At 35.7% G+C, this 21,036-nt stretch overlaps 1 protein-coding gene across 4 annotated transcripts in view; it reads left to right on the forward strand.

The window, feature by feature from the left end:
- GBE1 (1,4-alpha-glucan branching enzyme 1) overlaps window positions 1-16,031 on the forward strand; it is a 165,765-nt gene extending 149,734 nt beyond the window's left edge. For 3 of the 4 annotated variants that reach the window (XM_087758415.1, XM_087758416.1, XM_087758418.1), the window contains 3 exons: window positions 4,318-4,437; window positions 6,224-6,286; window positions 14,815-16,031. In XM_087758415.1, coding sequence (XP_087614541.1) covers window positions 4,318-4,437; window positions 6,224-6,286; window positions 14,815-14,871 — 240 coding nt within the window. In that variant the 3' untranslated portion in view covers window positions 14,872-16,031. The remainder of the gene's footprint in view (window positions 1-4,317; window positions 4,438-6,223; window positions 6,287-14,814) is intronic. The other variant, XM_087758417.1, reaches the window with a different exon arrangement.
- Window positions 16,032-21,036: the final 5,005 nt, after the last annotated feature.

Raw genomic sequence — 21,036 nt, forward strand, 5'->3', positions numbered from 1 at the left:
TTTTATAACTTGTATTTGAAAGAAGAAAGCTTTCCTGTAATATCTGTTTCTGGATTAGAGTTCTGGGTCGAAATTGATACAGAAACTTTTAAACTTTTTCCCTAAGAAATTTTATTTCCTTTCTCCATTTCTCCATGTTTAAAAAGCTCTCTTTTTCTGTAATGCGTAGTATAAGATCTCATGTAGAGGGTGCAAACTGGCTGTTGTTGTTACAGGAATTCTGGAGGCTCTTTTTCTTCAAAAATCCATGACAACGAATTACAGGCTGGAGTGCAGTGAGATTTTTTTCCTGCATTGTTACATGGTGTGTCAAATGCCCTGGTTATATATCTCTTGCTTTTTCTACAGCTTTTACTAATATATTTTGAACAATAAGTAAGTATATGAAACTATCTAATGAGATGTAGGCTTCTTAGGAAGAGAGAGCTTTTGTATGCTGTGTGCAACTATGACAGCATATATACTGTAGCTAATTCTGTAAAGGATTTCCCTTTACAGAAATTTCCTCTTAGGAAATACTGAAAAAGGGTTTATGGGAAAGTTGTGTGGTTTATACAAATGAACAAGAAACACCCAAAGCTTTCTCTGCACACCCTAAGCAAAGCATCCAGAGTTACCTTTAGCCATTACTTTTGTGAGTAAATCTTTTAATTCATGTAGATGTAATGAGAATGAGTAATCTTGTCATATAGTCATAATTTTCAGCTGGATTAGGCATGGGATCATGCCAGTGTTACTATCATTGCCACTATAACTGGTTCAGGACAGCCAGCTGATCCCAAGACTGCTTAAAGGATCAAAAGCTTCTCAAAAGTGTTCCCATGTCTTCTGTTGTCCGTATTCTTCTTTCTTTCTAGATTAAATTCACTTTCTGAAAGTATCTATACACAGACAGAAATTAAGTGTTTCAGCACAATTTTTCCTTTTGTCTTTATCCCATCTGTATTGCCATAACCATATCCTTTGCTTTTAGCCAACAAATGGTAGCAAGGGATAAAAATGAAATCTGTTTTAGGTATTGTTTTTTATATTGAGAAATGCAGTGAGAAAATGAGAGCTGATTTACATATGCGTTAAAAAGAAATATTTACATACACACCCATGCTGTAGTTTGATGCCTGGAAAGAGCCAGAGAACCAGAAGTATGGGTGCTTAAACATTTCATTGTAAAATAAAATCAAAACTATAACAGTTCCTAATCCTGATTTTAAAACAAGTTATGAAAGGATGAAGATGAAACCATCAGGATTACCTACAATCTTCTTGTATATGTTTGGTTACCGTTCCTATATGTCCAGTCTTGCTCAGTTGTGTCCAGACTTTCTAACTTCATGGGTAATCTGTCAGATAGGTAATCTCTGTAATAGGGCTTTCATGTATAATACAGAGGACCCAATGTACTTAATATTATTTCAATGTATTTGATTTGTGATAGATGTTTATGTGAATCAAACCAGACTGTACAGAAAAGAGTAGTTTCTTTTTAACTACTCAGTAAGCCTTACATTGTTTTACAGCTGGTCAGTAGAAATGCTTATCTGCTCTTCTGCAAAGCTTTTAATTATGCTGGACCATCACCCCCACAAATAGCACTTGGATTCCTTTATCAACAGTAAGAGTTGAGGAACAAAATACAAATTATCCTATTTTATGATTTGCATTTACTTAGTGGTGTTTTATGTGTCATTAAACATGCATAAGATTAAATAAAAAATTGCATTAAAATATGTATTTCAAAACATGATAAAAGCATAGTAATTCAGTAATTAATGTGGCAGATAATGACAGCCTTTCCATTTCTAGCTCTATCTATACAAGAGTTCATTGCTTTTGCTACTCTCCTCCACTGTAGTGGTTAGGAAATTTAGTCAGAGCATCAAACTGAACAGAAATTGGGCTTTTTTTCAGTCCAAGTACAAGTTGGTATTTCCAGCACTCTGTCGCTGAAACAAGAGACCCCACTGCAAAAGAAAATACTTCTGCTATGTGCTTTAATTAAAATGCACAACTGTTGTTTAATGTTTTTGTGAAAGTAGTCTTCAAAAACCTAGATGCTTGTAAAATTCTGAAATGTGAAAAGCAGCTTTTCTGTGAGGTTTAAGTTGGAAGGTAAATGGGCATGTTTACCAAACTAGTTATTTTTCCCTGAGAAATATCTAATTTGTGAAGATCTTAAAGTTCTTTTTGACCTCATTATTCAGGATCTGGTTAACAGTATTTACGCCAAATATTCAATGTTGCGAGGTGTGGAGAGGCAGTGATATTAACTCTGTATTGCTAGAGAGCACTGCCAGACATGCTTTTATAGCCTGGATTAAGGAAATGGGATAAATTGTTTTGAAATTAGCATAGCCATAACAATTGCATTTGCTGTAAATAGTTTTAAAGGAATCATTAGAGGTGTCAGGGCTTTCAGCAACATTGATAAATTATTAAATTTAATGTATAGTGTAGATCACAGAAGCAAAGAGTGAAGTGCTTGAGGGAGACATTCCCCTGCCATGTTAATAAAATATACAGTGGAATAGTAGCAGCCATTGCTGATGCTAGTTTTGAAAGGGCACTGGAGAGAGTAACTACAAGTTGTAGCTTGTATTTTTGCATGTTGTACATGACAACAAATGAATGGTAATTTGAATGTGTTTATAAAAAAAGGGGGAGGAGGTGTGTCTGTAGTGCACATGTAAGGCATTGAGGACTAAAGCTGGCAAAGTATACTTTTCCTAACTTTTTTTTTTTTTTTAAAAAGGTAACAAACACAAAGATTTTGCCAGAGAATGTGGTGATCTGCTGTTTCTCCCTTTGGGCACCTGCCCTCTGGAAATCAACAACTAACTTGGCAGTTCTGGACCTTTCATTTTGCTGCAAATGCTTATGGGGAAGGGGTTACTTAACATTAGTGATTTGGTAGCTAATTGACAGCTTTGCTTTTTTCCTCATGTCCATCTATTTTTCTTTTTTGCCTTCTGTCAGCAAACCAGTGCAATCTTCTAAACTGAAATATCTCAGAGTAAACTTGCAGTTACTTTTAGCTTAGGCTACTTTTTGTTTTGTGTGATGCTTCAGTCTTTCTTGTTGCTACAGATTTAAATCAGTAAGACTGGTGGTTGGGAAATTTCCTAAACTCATCTGATAGAGAGTAATGTAAAAAGACTTAAAAACAATTCTGTTAATATCAAAATCCTTCGATTTTTGAGCGGGCCTATTTTCAAAAGGTTGAGCAAACACAGAAGCCCAAGAGCCGTTTAAGAACAACTGACTTCAAAGAGTGTTGCTTCACTCTTTTCTAATCCTATTAAATACAATCTCTAGCAAAATAAGATTCTTCCATGACTTAAAATTAAGGAAGCAGATTGTGGATTATAGAGTACTGTTATTTTCTGCTCTGTATGTTTTGGGCAGCAGGGAGTGGAGATTGAGGCTTTCTGTTGTAACTTCAGGAGGAAAAAAGATGTTTTAATTATGTCCAAACAAGAAATTCAAAGGTACTTTAAATAATCATAGGATTAAAACATTCTATTTGTTGTTGTCCCAGAATAAGAAGAAATTGACTTTTGAATATGTGTTAGCTCTTTATTTCCCCATTTATTTCCTTACATTTTCTGATTTTCTTCTTTCAATGTTATTTTATCTTTTGCTAAAGCTGTTTGAATCCTTTTAAATATCTGTACAGGTATTCCAACTCGTTGTTACACTTTGTTAAATAACTCACCCCGTTTTAACATCTGCAGTCAGAATGTTTGTCTTAAAAGGTCTTCTATTAAATATAAGCTTTCTTTTGTTCCTCTGTGCTATAATAATTCAAACACTTTTCTGAAAAACTCTCAAAGGAGCTGTGGGGTTTTCTTCTGTAAAATTATATGCTTTTCTCATTAACACTTGATCCGATTCTGACAGACTGTGAAATATTGCTAAAGACCGATTGGTTTTGACAGTCACAATTATGTAACTTCTTAAATGCAATTCAAATCCACTCATTTTGTTTAGTGATATATTTTTGGTCTAGTTCATCAAATAAAGTGTATATCTACTGTAATGCTATAAACTTATCATTTATGGAAGATTCCAGAAGAGACTGGAAGGTACTTTCTTTACTAGAAGTCATGATGAAATTTTCAAGACAAAACATCATATGTTCTGCATGACTGTGTTCTGTATATTTTGGCACTCTTAAGTTTTCTTAGATTTCTTAATTATTATTATTTTTGCTTTATATTGAGTATATTAGCATGAATTACATTGCAGCAGTTCTTCTAGGTTTTTTGCTTTATTTCCCATTTAACAGTAATTTAGCATAGTTCCTTAATAATCATTTTTAAGTATAAAATCCTTCTGGATTCTGATGCTGCAGAATATGGAGGGCATCAAAGGCTGGACCACAGTACAGAGTACTTCTCTGAAGAATATCCTCACAATTATCGACCTAATTCACTTATGGTAAGTAAGATTTTTTTTTTTCATTCTAATTTCATCTGAATAACTTTTTAAATGCTTTGGACAAATACGGAGTCTATTCTAGGAGTATTTTGGGGGGTGGTGGGGTTTTTAAAATTTATTTTCTGAAATTAGCCTTTGAATATGGTAGAGATACAATGCTATGATTTGATTATGACCTATAATGTTAACTGATTTTTCTCTTCTGACATTGCAAGAGTGCATGAAAATTTAAATTTAGCGTCTGGCACACAATGTTCCTTGCCAACATGCATGAAAACCTTCTAATGTGCTTTTGAATTGTCATTTTTAATATCATCATTTGCTTTATTTTCATGTCTGAGAAACTCCATCTTCATGCTTGCTTTGTGATTTAAAGCTCTGTAGAAACTGAATCTTGCACTGCTTTCTTAAAATCGTTTGCTTAACCCCACAAACACGAATTAGAGTAAATGATGCGTTTGCCAGCTGGCTTTCTCCTCCTCAGTTTACAGAAAAACTTCACAAAACAGAACAGACCTTCTGTATTCACATCAAGAATTTCAAGAATTTCCAGTCCTAAAGTGATATGAATAATGGACAAAGACTTCCCCACAAATCACTTCAGATGAAGTGGGAGACATATCCTTGTGTACAATTTCTGTTAGCTGAGATGGTGACTAATAAAAACTCTACCTTTCTTCATTACTCTTGAAATCATAGTCACTTATCACAATTAACAATTTAAAAATGTCATTTTTCCCATTCTGTATATATGTATAGGTATACATTTATAGGTATACATATATACACATTTCCCATTCTTTACATATGTATTCACATATGTGTTATGTGTGCATATGTTCACAAGCACAGCAGAATAATATTCAAAAAGGCCATGAATTAAGGCAGAGTTCACTGAAAGTTCTGAGAACGCTTATATTGCTGGCTAGATTTTCATATCTAAAAGATATACGTGGGTGAAGTGGTGCGTATCTCTATGCGTCGGTATATCTATACACATAAACGCCTGTAAATAAGTTATACTTGTAATGTTAACAGGCTACAAATATGGAGTATCTACACCGATTTGTGTGGACTTCTCTTCCATGACAGAATGGAGACATCAGTTTCTAGTGTCACATCTTAACATCTCTCATGAGATCTAAACTTCTGAGAATTACTGTCACTTTTAATCTCTCTCTCACTCGCAGTCACCCTGTTTCAATGTATTCAGGGTACTGGCATTTCTCTCGTTTGCTTGTTTTAAAATAGTTTCATTACATGAAAGAATTATTGTGCTTTTATCATGCTTGATGTAAAGGATCTTGGGAACTTTTTTTTTAAGTATCTGTATGTGACAATGCCCTCATAGTGTGGGTAAGTATATATGCTCATTTGCACACAAAGAAACTAAGGCTCTACGATCTCATTCCTGAAGGTTATGTAGTAAATTAATGCTTCCAGAATTGTTGCTTCGTGTGTCCAATTCAAATATCTTGCTTTGGTGACTGGAGGGCATCTTAATTATCTACCACTAACTTAACTTTTGCAAGCCAATTAACTGTAATTTGGAACGTATATTTCACATTTAGACTCTTAGATGGTGCGTGCAAGTCATTCAAGACAGAAAAAAATGCAACAAAATGTGAAGATGCAATTTGCTAGGAGCATGTGGAAGATAAAGCATGTGACAAGCAAAGCAGCAAATGCACTTTTGCAGCATAAACTGTGGCATGGCAGTGGCACTTCTGGGTCAGAAAGAAACCCAGCAGCATGGGTCATGTTAACTTTTTTTTATGTCCTTCAGCAATCCAATTCACAGACCACCTTCAGCCAACACCCCAGAAGATGCCACAAGCACCACATAGAGGTAAAATGCTAGTAAAAGGACACCAAGTAAAAGTAATTGGGGAAAAAAATCTGGAAAACTTGACTAAGTTCAGTAAGATAGAACTCCAAGTAAGAAAGAGTAAAAGTTACAGTAAATACCTCTAGCTGCTATTTTACCATAAAACAGCAAATTACATCCCAGTTCTTGGGTAATTAGTTATCCCTGGGAGTTGCTTTAGTCTTAGCTGAAGTTTCTAAAATCCAAGCAGAAGTCTTCCGCTCAAATTTCTTTTCAAAAAATGTATGATGCTGCCCCAGTAACCTCATAAAGGTTCTTTTCCTGCTGTTTAACAATTGTCTTACTCTCTTTACATAATGCATGAGACTTAAGTTTCTTGTTTCAAAAATTTTAGTTCCTCCTCCACCACAAACTTCAAAGAAATATATTTTTTTAATGACAGATGCACCTTCCTTAAGGTGTGTAAGTAAACATTGTCAGCAAAACATGCCCAGAGGGCTGTGACAAAATGAAATCACATGCAATAATTACGCTGCTCAAGTCAAGCTTAAATAGCACACAAATGTGTTACAAAAATAGAAGATTAGATGTGACATGATTCATTCTAGAAACATCACCTAATAAAAGAAATATTCAAAGTGACATTGCAAAATAAGAAGAAGGGAGATATGAAATTCCTGGAGCAAAGAACCCTGGATGAAGAGGAAGCTTTGTAAGCACTGCTAGGCATGTCACTGTAAAATTTTGTTGATGAACAGATGATGATTCAGGTTTGTTTAGTAATGCTGTAGAGGGACAGATTTCAAAATCATGAGGCACACCTTGAAAACTCCATAGAAAAATGCATGAAAAATGTCCTTTGTGATATGACTGATTTAAATAATTATAATCTAGTTTTTCCATTTCATTGCTTGTTCTGTTCTGGATTGTTAACAAATATATGAAATCTACATAAATTTCCACATAATCAAACTTTCTAATAACAAGCTGTTAACCACTTTGTCATTATAAAAATAGACTCTTTTTACCACAGTTACATTTCTGTTTACGTCTCTGCTGTGGTATTCTCCTAATAGTCTTTTTTGAGGTATATTTTACAAAAGTTGTGTGCTTTTTCAATGCTTCTAGAAACTTCCAGTTTTGCTTATGTCTTATCTCTTTGCAAGATGTAAATTAAGTGCTGCACGCATTTCAACTCCTGTCAGATCATAGTGCCCCTTTATGTACGAAGTCATTTGTTGATACCTTACTTGGTTGTTGTAGTTGGATGTGCAACTTAGATTTGGGGCAGGAGGGGGAGAAAAAGAACCATTTATTAAACACTCATTCAAAATGTTTTGTCAGTCTTTTTGAAGGCACCTGATTTGACTGAATTTTACTGTAAAATGTAACTAGATATCAATGTGTGTCCTAGTGACTTGAATATTTTTGTACCACACCAAAAGTTAGGATTTATATGAAAATGGTGGGGGTTATACTTTGGTGCTTCTTGCACCAACAGAACTGAGTAATAAGTAGACTAAATGGAATATTGGAGAGCATGTTGTGTCCTTGGCAAAGTAATATGCAGTTTATTGAGAAACATAATTGTTTAACATATCTCAGCTTTTATAGATTTACTTTCTGTAGTTCTTTCCAATTAGTTAAAAAATAAATAGATGTCAAAATATTCCTTTCTCCTTGCCCCCAATACTGTGGGGTTTTTTTTCTGATTCTCTATTTTTGGCCTCCACTGATATCTTTTCACATTAAATGAAACTGAAATTATATATTTTATTTTAAGAATATCCTTATTGCTGGGTTGGGTTTTTAACCTTGACCTTAATGTATAGTATTCAATGTTAAAGTGCAACTTCCTGCTTCCTTGAGTCTATTGACAAATTAAAATATTCACATAGACTGAAATGATCTAAAAAGCTTTTAGTGACCTTAGCTTTGAAAATACTCATTTGAATAACTTTCATGATAAGGATTTATGTATTGAATTTTAAGGGACTGATGTAGTTTTTAGCTGTTTTCTCCTCTGACATGCACAGATAGTAGTTAGAAAACTAACTGTTTTCACTAGGGGAATCAGTAAGACTTTAATACCAGCAAGGTCTTTTGTTATTTTTACCTCTTGATGATTAAGACACATAAATTTATTGGCTCATATTCAATGACCGTTTGACTTCTTTAAACAAACAAAAACTACAATCAAGTGTAACGATTCTAAAGTTATTCTGTTAGTCATTTTCTTTCATTGTCTCATATTTTTTTTAGTTTACTTGTTTGTGTTTCCAGGGGGTTTTGTTGTCTTTTTAAAATACTCTTTCTTAACCCAAAGAAAGAGTGCAGAAGATAATAGAGGAGAAATCTTGAGATACAGCCTGTGCAGTATATGGCCTTTTGCATAAATGAAGCAAGGCAGTCTGAGAAATTATTTTCTGCATATTCATGCTGTACAGCTGTAAATTGAAAAACAAATTGGAAGGCAGAACTCCACATTATTTTAAGCATACCTTCTTTGTCATATGCAATATCTAGCAAAATGAAATCTGAAAAGTCTGAGGTTTTGTATAACAAATTATAGTCAGAAAGCAAAAGCTATCATGTATCTTATTCATTGATGGTTAATTATATTCTCAGAATAGTGTCAGTGTCTGACAATTAGTAGTGATACAGAGACATGAGATTGTCTAAAGCCCTCATTTTAATTAAAAGTTTGGGAAAACGTTGGCACAGACTCTTGTGACATTGCCTTCTGCATCTACCAGCTGCAATATGCGCTATCAAATATTTTTCTGCAGTGCCTGATCTAGCTCTGAGTTCCAGTAATTCTCCCATCTGTTGCAAAATGACCTTGAAATGATTTTTAGGGCTTGGTGTTTTCCAGCCCTGAAAGTGGGATGAAGAGTAGTTCATTGCAGTTCCAGCCAATTTCAGTTGTGCTTGCACCTGGTACTGAATCTAGTCTGACAGATCTGAAAGTAACGGTTGTCATTTGCAGAACTTCTTGCTTGTGGGGTTTTAGATACATGTGGAGATGGCTGTCTATTGTAGTCCTCTCCGAAAATATCTAAGGTGAGCTTCCTGCTTACAACTGCTGTTGTTCACAAGTGCTTCATGTATTTGGTATTCCTGTACTCAGCTTTTCTAATCTCTCGTTTCTTGAAATTACCTGGATATTTACAGGAAAAAAAGTATAAGGAATAAGCATTTGGATGGCTGAAAAGCATCATATATGTTCCTGGCAAGTAGTAGTAGTAGTAGTAGTTGTTCTTCCCTGTTTGTGAGATAGCCTACATGAATGGACTGTGATCTTGATAGAACACCTTGCATGTTGGTGGAAAATAGGTTGATTGTATAAGTGGGTTTTTGTCTCTGTATTAGAGTGGCTGTACTATTTTAGTGCCAGAAGCCTTGATCTGTGTGGGATTTGCCTAGTTTCAGACAGTGTAACTGCCTCATGGTTTAAATGAACATGCAGTATAGAAAGGTCAGAGGTGATAAAAAACAATTTTGTATGTATTTGACTTACAAACAACATTCTTATTCTCCATCATCTTCTCTGTTAGCACATCTGCCTGTGAAGTCAACCACAATTATTCCACTTTATTCCTGCTGAATACTCCATTGAGAATAGAAAGACTTTCAATGATAGTTTGATGACTAAACATTTGAATATTAACTTTGTCAAAAACTTTTATTCACAGCTGAATCACCCTAACTCTGTCCCAAACAGATCCGATGTTCTCCCTCTGCTGTATTCCACTCCCCTATCAGAAAAGGCCTCATGATACTTCCTCTGTGTGGTTTTAGGTGTCTTCACAATTTCCTAAAATAGCAGAATTCGTGTGACACCTTAGAGGACATGAGGTAATAAGTAGCAGCTGGTGTAAAAGCAGAGGGCCAATTCATTGATGTATGTAAAGACCTGAGTAACCTGGTCTGACCTCATAGCTGACCCTGCTTTCAGCAGGGAGTTTGGGCCACCTGAGGCCCTTTCCAACATGGATGAACCTGTTGGGGAGGAAGGAGCTAGGAAGGGCCTTTTAAGGTGAACACAGAAAGCTTGAAACAGAAGAGAGATTCAGAGGATTATTTGACAGACTGATAGGCAAGATGTTGGTTAGCTATGAATGTATTCTCTTTAGTATTCTGTACTTAGGGTTTTCACTTCTGTCTATGTTCATCAAGTGAGCCTCATGAAATGGTGGAAACATGAATGGGATAAAACTTGTGATCAGAAAGAAGCAGGTTAGAAGAGCAGAGATTAACAGAACTGAAGCTGGTACTTGGAACTATATAATTCAGTGACAGTATATGAAAGGAAAAGGGAAGACAATAAACTTCTGAGACCCTCCTCCTAGGGTCCAGGAAAAACATCAGAAATGATGTGTCTCTGATAATGTCTTTTACTGATGAATACCTCGGTTTCCTATGATGGTTTTAATGAAGACACCTTTATATAATTTTACTATATTTATCTATCTATAGGTAGGTATATATCTCAGGCCATGTACTATATATAAAAACGATCTAGAGATAATAAAGAGCGGCAGGAAGGGGGTTCTAAGGCATACTAATAGCAAAAGCAGCTTAAGAAAAAATGCAAGTCCCTTGGCAAAGGGAGTAGTAAAACCTGTGATGGGCACTATGGAGAGTACAGGAGTATTCAATGCCTTTTTTTGCCTCAGATTCCAAGGGTAAAGCTTGCTCCCCAACCCTTTTGTGTGCCACTACACTATTGAAAAGAAAGCAGCAATAGTAGAGCAATAGGTTAGGGACCTCTTAAAGACAGGGTACACCCAGAGGTTTGGAAAGATGTCAGTGATGTGATTGCAAGGCTGCTGACTATCATTTGTGAAAAATCATAGTGGTCAGGAGATAGTTCTGCCAACTGAACAAAGGCTGTAGTAAAAGCAAAAAGGCAGACTTGAGGGATCTGTAGGGCCAGTCAGCCTCTCCCATCAGTTCCTTGAGAGGTCAAGGACCACCTTCTCTTGGAATCCATATCCAAACAGGTGGGGTATGTGAGATGGGTCAATCAGAAAGCCAACCTAGATTTTAGTGAAGGCAAAACATGCATGATCAACCTGATTGCTTTCTGTGATGAAATTACTCTAGCTGTGTGCATGAGGTTACTACAGTTAATGGAGTAAGACTTTCAGCTTTGTCTCCTACAGCATTCTTACCTAGGAGCTGAGGAAATATGGACTGGATAAAATTGTTAGGTGGGTTAAAAACCGGCTGGCCTGCTGCAGTTTTAGTAATCAGAAGCTCAGTGTCCAGCTGTCAACTGGTATCAAGCAGAGTGCCCTAGGAATTACTGCTGGGACTGATGCTGTTTGGAGTCTTCAGCAGTAACTGGAATGATGAAACAGAGCGTACCCTCAGCAGATTTGTGGATGACACTGAATTAGGGTGAGTGGTTGAATGTTAGAGGTTCAATCCAGATGCATCTTGATAAATTTGAGGGTTCAGCCAACAGAAACTTCATAAAAATTAGTGAAGAAAGATTCTGCAGAGGAACCCCATGCATCAGTAAAGCTTAGAAACCAGCTTGCTGAGTAGCAGCAGCCTGACTGAAAAGGACCGGGGTTATGCTGGATACTAAGTGCAACGGCATGGAGTTTGTCACAGACATGTAACATGTCAGAACAGATGCCTTCAGAACAGATGTCTTCATTAATGCATTTCAATGTGTTGGAATTATCTTTAAAATTCTGTATTATAATTTGGACCTAAATAATTTAAAGACAAAATAAAGAAGGGAAAAAAAAATCCATAGTACTTTATCTAGAAAATGCAAAAAGTACTGTGGTTGTCATGTTTTCTCAGTATTTAGGGATGACAGAATTGAGTAATACAATAGAAGCATGGTTGTTTTAGTGTCTTAGGATGTTAGCCTTTTATTGTATGCTATTGCACATTTATTTTTGTAATATTAAGTACTGTTTGTATGTGTTCTGATATGAACTGGAACAATGGATTAAAGTATTATAAGCAAGCAGAGTTCTTAATCTAAATCAGATAGAGACATCCGTTAAAATATACCTAATGTTACTAATTAGATTTTAGCTAAGGATTATTCATATTTTTATGTATTTGAAAATATCTGGACTCAAACATACAATAAGATGCTTGCATTTCGACTTATCCTGTCATAATGGATTCCTGACTTTAACTGTGCCACATTGTGGAAAATTGTAGCATATGGTTGGAGCACAGTCTACTTGGTACACCTCAGTAGACTCAGGAAAAGGATAGAGAAAATAAATTTAAATTAATGGGCATATGTTACGACAAGAGCGGTAGTTCAGGTGAAAGAAAGGTAGTTCTGGAGTGGAAAGGCTGAGGAAGCTCTGGGATTCGGGGTGTCAGAAGAGGAAGGAGCAGAAGTGAGAAATCTGGACTGAGAAGGCTGAAAACCCTGCTGGGATCCTGGGCAGATAATCTTCCAGATTGCACTTTGCCTCAGGAAAGACAAGCAATCTTTCCTACCTATTTGGTCACATTTTTCGTCCCCTCTCCCTCACACAAATATTCTGTGTACACACTGCAGTATTTCTGGAAATACAGTTGGGGGTGGGGGGCAGAAATAATCCTGACATATTTGTAACAAGAATTATCTAATACTTTTGTAGTATTTTTCCTTGTAAAAAAATTGTACAGCAGTGGAATGAATAATTAATATTAATATTTAATAATAATATATTTTTATTAATATTTATTCATTGTTACTGCCCTAACTGTTTTGTTGCTTCTTGCAGTTTTATTTAAGCTTTAGAGGTGGTTACACTGACCAATGAAATAAGTTGATAAGATTAGGAGATAATGCCATATTTGGCTCTTCTATGATTTAGCAAGAAGCCCACCAAGACACAAAAAAACACTAAAACATGTTTAATTTCCTCAGGTAAGGAAAAAAAGGTGTTACTAGAGTAATAAGCTGACAGTTGCATCTCTTCACGGCAAACAGAAAACATCTCTCTCATCAGTCTAAATACAATCATTTGCACAAGTTCTGAAATTCTGCTTAAACCCAATTTTAAAATTCTGGTTGGCAATGAAGTGGTAGGGGTGGGATGCTTCCACATGGCTCTCAGATTCTCACCTGATGTAAATTGACTTTAAAGGAACTGGACTAATTTACTCCTCCTAGGATCTGATGTGTTATTGACCAGAATATAATTGAGAATTGCTGTGTCCTGTATTAATGTTAATTTTTGTTCCCTTAACTGAAGTATCTTTTTTACACATTGTTTCTTAGAAAGCTTATTTCTGTTTGTTCCTTCTCCCTTCATCATACAAACCCAGAGCACTGAATTTCTCAATACACTACTTTAAAATCTCTCCTTGATCTATACATTCTGAGGTAGTTGTCTTCATTAAGTATTTCCTCTCCTGCACAGATTTATAGAAGCTATTTATCACCAAAACCTTGGGGGAAATCATTATGTTCACTGCCTTTCAAGAAGCATTGGACATAGCTCTGTCTGGTTCAATGAAGATCAGCTGGTCTTTTCATTTTTCTCCTTTTCCTAAAGCTTTTTGCTTTATTACTTTATTCCATTTTGAAAACTATGAAAGCCTTTCATGCCATCAGGCTCTAGTTTGCAGATAACATAGTTGAAATTGCAGAATATTAGACATTCTACAGGGATGGAGGATAGTCCGAAAGAGGATATTGTCGGAATGAAGCAAATAATCTTCAATCTTATGTTATCTTTTATAATTGCGTTTTTATTGACTTGTTCAGCAAACATGTTCATATGCTTGACAATTGATGGAGTACCATATATCAAGGTAATTGGTAGGTAGTGCATATAAGTCTTGTTTTCAGATTGTGACTCGACTCCACTTGGGAGGAATGTCATGTAAAATATATTGCCACAAGTTCTTTTGTGATCTATGAGAAGTCTTTTGATTATATATGTTTGGATTTTTTTCATGCTAATCAGGAAAAAAGAGTAAAGCAAAATGCAATAATTTAATGGTTAATTTTGAACCGGTCTATTTTTGACAGTGGGTTTTATTGCTCAGCTACTAAACTCCATAGGTGCCAGGAGTGAGAAGACTACACTGCTGTGTCATGTTGCTGGTATTTACCTGTATGAAATGACATCATAGACCTTGCAGCAACTTTAATTCACAGCAGAAGAGTGTTCAAATGCTGTTGCGAAACTTTGTCGTTTATCATTGTATGGTCTATTGACCTAGGTATCCTCAGGTTTTTGAAACTGGTCATTGTAAGTCATATGAGGCCCTCTACTGGTAACCACTTTAAATATATCAAGGTAAGATTTTTAAAAAAAAAAGAGAAGAGATTGCAATGAAGCTGCCTTTTAAACTTTTAGATTATCTTGTGTAATTCAAGTGCTGGGGACTAAGCAGTCAATAATCACTCTTTAAATGTGATTAATATGACCCACAACATTGCACAAATGTTAAATTCTTAACAGTTAAAATTTCACATGTTTTTTTGCTTACTGTTATTTAGAAATTGTGTCCTGTGAGGTTGATGGTTTTTTCAGCTGTTCTTGTTCTTGTCATATTTTTACTAGGTGTACATTCCAAGCAGAGTGGCTATTGTGCTTCAGAATATGGATATCTCAAAATGACATCTCTATAACTATCACTGAAGAAGCAAGTTATAGAAGAAGTGCTGATACGTTGTACTAATACTAAGTATAACAAAACTTGCTCTAAGGAAACTTTCTGAAACTGAATATAGTAATATTAGGTGTTTAAAATGTAAGATTAATATTCACATATAATTGCAGAGCTCTTGACTTGCTAGAACCTCTTTTGAGGAAACTTTACAAAAGAGGCAGAAAATAAAACGTTGGTTTTGTAGTTCTAGTAGTACAAAATTACACTTAAGATGTTGCTAAGAAGCAGATATTCTCAATTAAATTGTTGTTTACAGAATTTTATCAGGAATAACAAGAGTGATCCTGCTCCAAAGTTTGTAATTTCTTATAATCCTCTTTTTTGATAGTGAATTCAAATGTTCGTTATATATTAATGCTTCCTACTAAAAGTAAGTAGTTTGCTTAAATAAAACAGAAGTTTTTGGCTAAAAGGCAGCCTTAACGGTTTGTGGGACCTAATTTGAGGCTCCTCTTCTTCAGTGAAGTCCAACATGCAATTAGAAATGTTTATCCAAATGGATGAGAAGGTCCTCTGAGAGTATTGTACTTTGCCATTTTTTATTTAATTAAAATTGCATAAAAATGCTGATCAGCAAAATGAGCAGGCCGATTGACTGGTGACCTGCTGATGCTACTGTGTGTGTTGCTTATTTGCTCCCAATCAGATCACTTAGTCTGTGCATCTCACTTGCTACAGCTGAAAAAAATGACACAACTGTTTTATTTAGATGATGAAAATCTTCAGTGAGAAGAGTGTTTTGTTCTTACTGCAATGATACCACACTGGAAGATGTACTTAAAATGTAATTCTTCCCATTGCATTTATTTCACTAATGTCAGGACCTTGCAATACTGATTTCACTATTTCCAGAAGCTGCCTTTCAGCTTGGAACATGATGATGTTCTTGCACTTTTATAACTTTTGAAACATTGCTTCTCATGAAGAAGCAGTCTCAAAATACAGTGATCAAACTAATGTGTTTGTTCGATAAAATCAAGGTAGTTAATTATTGGAGTGCTGCTAAGATTATTCAAGTGAGATCTCTACAACTTTTTTGTAAAGAGCAAGATTTTGTATATTTGAAAATGTATTGCAGAGTATTCTGGAAAATTAATACCAAATTAATGAGACATGCTTTTTTCTTGTTCCATTTATTTAAAAACATATTTGAATTGGTTCTGAAATGAATGTCTTTTGTACAAATCTGAATTTTCTAACTTTTAAAGTAGCCAGAGAGGAAGATGTCTGTGACCATTTCCAAGTCATAATTTTACCTAGTTTCCTATGTGAACCATTGTGTAAATTACTGAATAGTTGTGCCAACACTGAAAATCTATTCACGGTTCTTGGAACGCTTACTTGTGGCTTACTTAAAGTAAGGGATATGATGGAATAATGCAACATGATGGAAAACAGTCTTTTATAGAGTTCACACTGAAAGGACTTTATGAGCATCCCCAGTCTGCTATGCTCTGTGTGACAGAGAATTTTATATTGCAGTTGAACACCGTAATACTGTTTAGGATCATGCTTCATTTTCCTCTACACCAGTTTGATCATTGTTTGGTAATGGGCTAATAAAAAGCATTCCTGTTACACTAAAACTTTAAAGAAATACACTGAACCGTTCTAGCAACTGGAACTGATTATCTTTTTTTTTTTTCCAGATTGTTTTCCTTGTAGTGAAATAACGAGCAACTTCTAATACATGTTATATTTACATTGTACTGATCTAATATGTTTTATAGGGTGGTTTGTTTTTTTACTGGCATCAGTTCCAGGTTTCAAAATGTAATGCAAGGCAAGTGTCTGTCAAACCTTTTTTTCCAGAGGAGGAATAAATGTATGATGTGAAGTATAAACTGTAAAATTACATGCAAAATAAATTCTGAGGAGGATAAAACAAATGCACATATGGTTTCATTGCTTGTGCTGTAAAAGGATTGTACAGTAGTCTTAACACTGGAGGAGCATATTAGATTTTGCTCCGTCTTGAAATCAGGAACTTGTCTTGGTCAGAAACAGTCTAATGAGACTGGTAGAATATTTGTCCTGCATTTTTCTTTTATGTAGTGATAGATTAATAAAAGCAGACTACAAGATTTTCAAGATGAACGTGTAAATATAGGAAGCATAATAATTAGGGCTTTTTTTTGGAGTCCGTGTCTACATTCCAGTGGTGGGTGTGCTCCTGTCTGTCTTGCGAGGCTGGAAGATTTTTCCCTTGCAATGCCCATGGAGAGACAATGTCTTCCTTCTGCTCTTTGTATTCTGGTGGATTATGAAGAGGAATGCAGCTACTGCCATTTTACCTTCTGTCTAGTTTCACACTCAAATTGCAAGACTTAACCAATGTCCCTCCTTACTGTTACGCGCTGAGGCTTGTAACTGCCTGTCACCATGACTGGTTGAAGCCTCAGACGCATTCTGAGAAGCTCATGAGCTCCAGAGCTTTCTTGCTTGGGTACACCTCAAATCGGCACTCTTCAGTCAAATGATAGTTTAGCTCCGTCATGGAAGTAGACAAAGTGGTCCATGGCAGTGTATCCCTGGGCACAAAGCTCTCCACAGAGATTTAGGCATCGTGGAAAAAATCTCTTTAAAGATAACTTCTCTTAGTGTAAAGGACTGATGAGGATTTATATTTCCACACTTTAGAAATATATACTTCCCTGTCACCTGGAAGAGTCCTGGTAATTCTTGGTAGCTCTGGCCCCAGAAATTGTTGCTCCACAGTCTCTCTGACAGTCAATGAGAACTCAAGTTTGTCCTCACCTGCTGGTTTATGTAAAGACTCAGGCTGACCTTCCCTCCATCTTGCATCATGTGTGCAGAATGGTTCTTTGTACTGAATAATTCAAGTTCTTCTCCAGCCCAGGTGCTTCTTACAATAACAGGCAGGCATCCACTAGACTGACATATTCTCTGGGCACTAAGTTTTGATTTCCTTGCTGTTTTCTCCACCTCACGCTATTCAAGTCTTACTGCCCTGAGGTTTATTTTAAAGATGAGGAATGGAGTGGTTATTTCAGCATGGTGAGTACTTCTGGAAAACAGGTTTTAATGGAAAAACTGTTTGACCTTTCTGTTTATTTTTTTGTCCTATGAAATTTGTCTTGCTCATTATATTCAGATTAGTAAAGAATGTGTTAACTGTGTGCTCTGAAAGACAGGGATATGGTGTAGCTAATCCTCTGACAAAGGGAAACCAGCTGTATGAACAGTAAGATACCACACTAGGTAAGCAATTGTATGGTACTTCGGCATAATGCAAGGTCATATTTTTCTATATTAATCTGTCAGTCACAGTTCTGCTTTCAAATGATGCTTTTTAAGCAGCTTGAAGAAGTTTGTTTCCCCATTTTTTTCATGACTCCAGGTTCTTAACTGCCCATTAGTGGTTAAAGGAAGAACTTCCTCTTTATTTAAATAGAGTCTCCTTTCTCAGAGCTCAAAAATAACTTTGCTAGTTAAGTAGTGAAAGGTGAGGGTTAACTGAATGAGCAGCAGAAATTGTTTCCTTTAACTTAAATGAATGTGGATATTCTCTTCTGGATATGTTGAGATCTATGATCTGTCTGTCTTCTGCTCCATAATTTAACTTCCTGAGGAATTTAAGTATTCAGCATTTAAGAGTTTCCGCATTGAGTAATGTTTTGAAACTGAGCATGTTGTCGTCGTCGTAGAACTGCTACAGAGATGAAGCAGTATTTTACATATTTTAATACATCATACCTTAGCTATGATCTGAGTTTCATAAAAATCAGCCTATAAGTGATGTCTTTCTAACAACTAATGGGAACTTTTCTGCCAAGGAAGACTCTGCACATGGGAGTGTGTTCACATCCCATAGTATATGGTGCAAGTGTTTTGAAGAGGTTGAGGCTGTGGTTTATTTGCTGTAATGGAGAGCTGTCTCTTATGCCACTCACTCTCTTTAGATTTCCAGGTTATTCAGAGATGTATTCAAATTCTTGAGGAGAGCAACGGCATCTTTCTGAAAGTTTCATGAGCATTAGAAAAAAAAAAAAATCCAAAAAGTTTTGGTCATGTTTGCCTTTATTTAGAGAGAAATATTTTTCTTCATGCACTGTTTCCTTTATGTAGGCTTTTTAATTTTTGTTTTATCTGAAAATAAGTTGCAGTAATAGTGATAGGCTGACATATGACTGCTCTTATTAAAAAGAAGTATATAAATCGTTGGGTAAAAATAACTCCAGTTGAATACGTTAAAAATATTCTGCTTATGGAAAGGTAAAAAACAAAAGCTAATTATGACTCATTAGATGAGACAAATTATATTTTTCATGCCTGTGAGTACAGCATGTACCCTTTAAATATAAATAACTCTTGGATATTCATGGTAAATTAAAGCCTAAAATGAATTAGGAGAAAATGTAAGAACATGTAGGCATTGAAGTAATAGGTCTCAGCTTAGCTGATATTTTTGCCTATTTACAAAGCTCTTCTGAACCCTGAAAAAAGATATAAGTGTTCAATTTAACTAGTTCTGAAAACTGCCTTCTAAAGTTAAGACAAAGACAATAATTTCTCAAAATATTAGGAGAGGATTAAAATTGATGCAACAGTAATCACCCATGCTATTTGACTGCAAGATAATCTTCTGTATTGTTAAAAGCTAGGAGGGAACTCCCTCTAAACTTGCTTGTTTCTTCTGACTATGCCTCACAAATCACAATTTAAATGTATAGAACAAGGACAGCCTATGATAGCGTGATGTAAATTTAATGTGTTGAATATTCAGGTTTTGCTCACGGTATGGGGTTTATGACAATATAGATACAGCGCATTTAGGAAGAAAGGTAGGTCTGCAAACTGAAGAAACTAAGCTGCAAATGCTGTAATGTCATAGTGGTTTCCCCATAGTAATTTTTTGTTTTGCTACTTTCCAGTAGTCTGCTTGAGTGTTTTGTAGCAAAGGAACCAACTCTGGTCTCTTTTTTTTTTTTTTTTTTTTTTATTCTCTTTACTGGAGAGAGGGGTTGGGGGCAAGCAGCTAGCTGTCCTGCTGCACTGAGTCTAGCTGGGATTGAGTTAATGTTCTTCACAGCAGCCCTGTGGTGCTGTGTTTTGGGTTTGTGCCTAAACCAGTGTTGATAATGTATCAATGTTTTGGCTGTTGCTGAACAGTGCTTGCACAGTGTGAAGCCTTTCTGTTTCCTGCTCTCCTACTCCTCCACTCACCCCTTGCCAGGAAGTGGCCAGACATCTGCCTGCTGATGGGAAGTCATGAATGAATTCCTATTTCTGCTTTGCTTGCACATGCAGCTTTCGCTTTCCCTGTTAAACTGTCACTATCTCGATCCACAAGCCTTCTCACCTTCCTTCTCTTTTCTCCTCATCCCAGAAGAGAGGGGAGTGAGCAAGCAGCTTGTGAGGGTCTTTGGCTGTTTGCTGGGTTAAAGCCACCACCTCCACCAAAAACTGAGTGAGCTGTCCACCTCAGAAGGAAATTGGCTTGCAAGAGGAAGTCACTTGAAGTCATTTGAAAGTTATTTGAAGGGAAAGATAGCGGGTAAATCCCCACCTTGCTTAGATGCCTTTTGCAAAATACTGAGTATCTTGCACCTACTTGGGTTGTAGAGCAAGATAACTGGAGTAGATTAATTCTCCTGCTGTTAAAGTATCACCTGTGTGAATGATCAGACAAAGTCTATGTATTCAGTCCATTTCATGATAAAAATTCTTGGACCAGTTCTTTTGTAGTAGTCTTGACTTGCTAGCACATGTTTACCCTTGTAGAAAAGTGTAAAAATACTTCTCTACTTCAAAATGTAAGTAATTTTTAATGTAAATTCTGTTATAAAAGTTTATTCACTATTAAGAGAGAAAAAAATCAAAACACTACCCTCTGGTACAGTAAAGATATGGAAAATTAACTGAAATGAAAACCTCATCTTCAGAATGTATGAAATTTTAGCCATTACTTTTGTACAAAGCTCCTTTCATGTATTGACCGCTGCTTCTGTTTGGATTTTTTTTCTTTGTTCATTACAGTGGTATTAGACCAAACACAACGTTTTCTTTGAGTCTTTCTGTATTCTGTAACCTGCGTAAATACTAGTTATGAATGTTTGAGGCAATCACAGTTTCCAGTCTTCAGTAATAAG

This window comes from Nipponia nippon, unplaced genomic scaffold (assembly GCF_047370975.1).
Source record: "Nipponia nippon isolate SJK-2023a ecotype South Korea unplaced genomic scaffold, ASM4737097v1 scaffold_2, whole genome shotgun sequence".
Lineage (NCBI taxonomy): Eukaryota > Metazoa > Chordata > Aves > Pelecaniformes > Threskiornithidae > Nipponia > Nipponia nippon.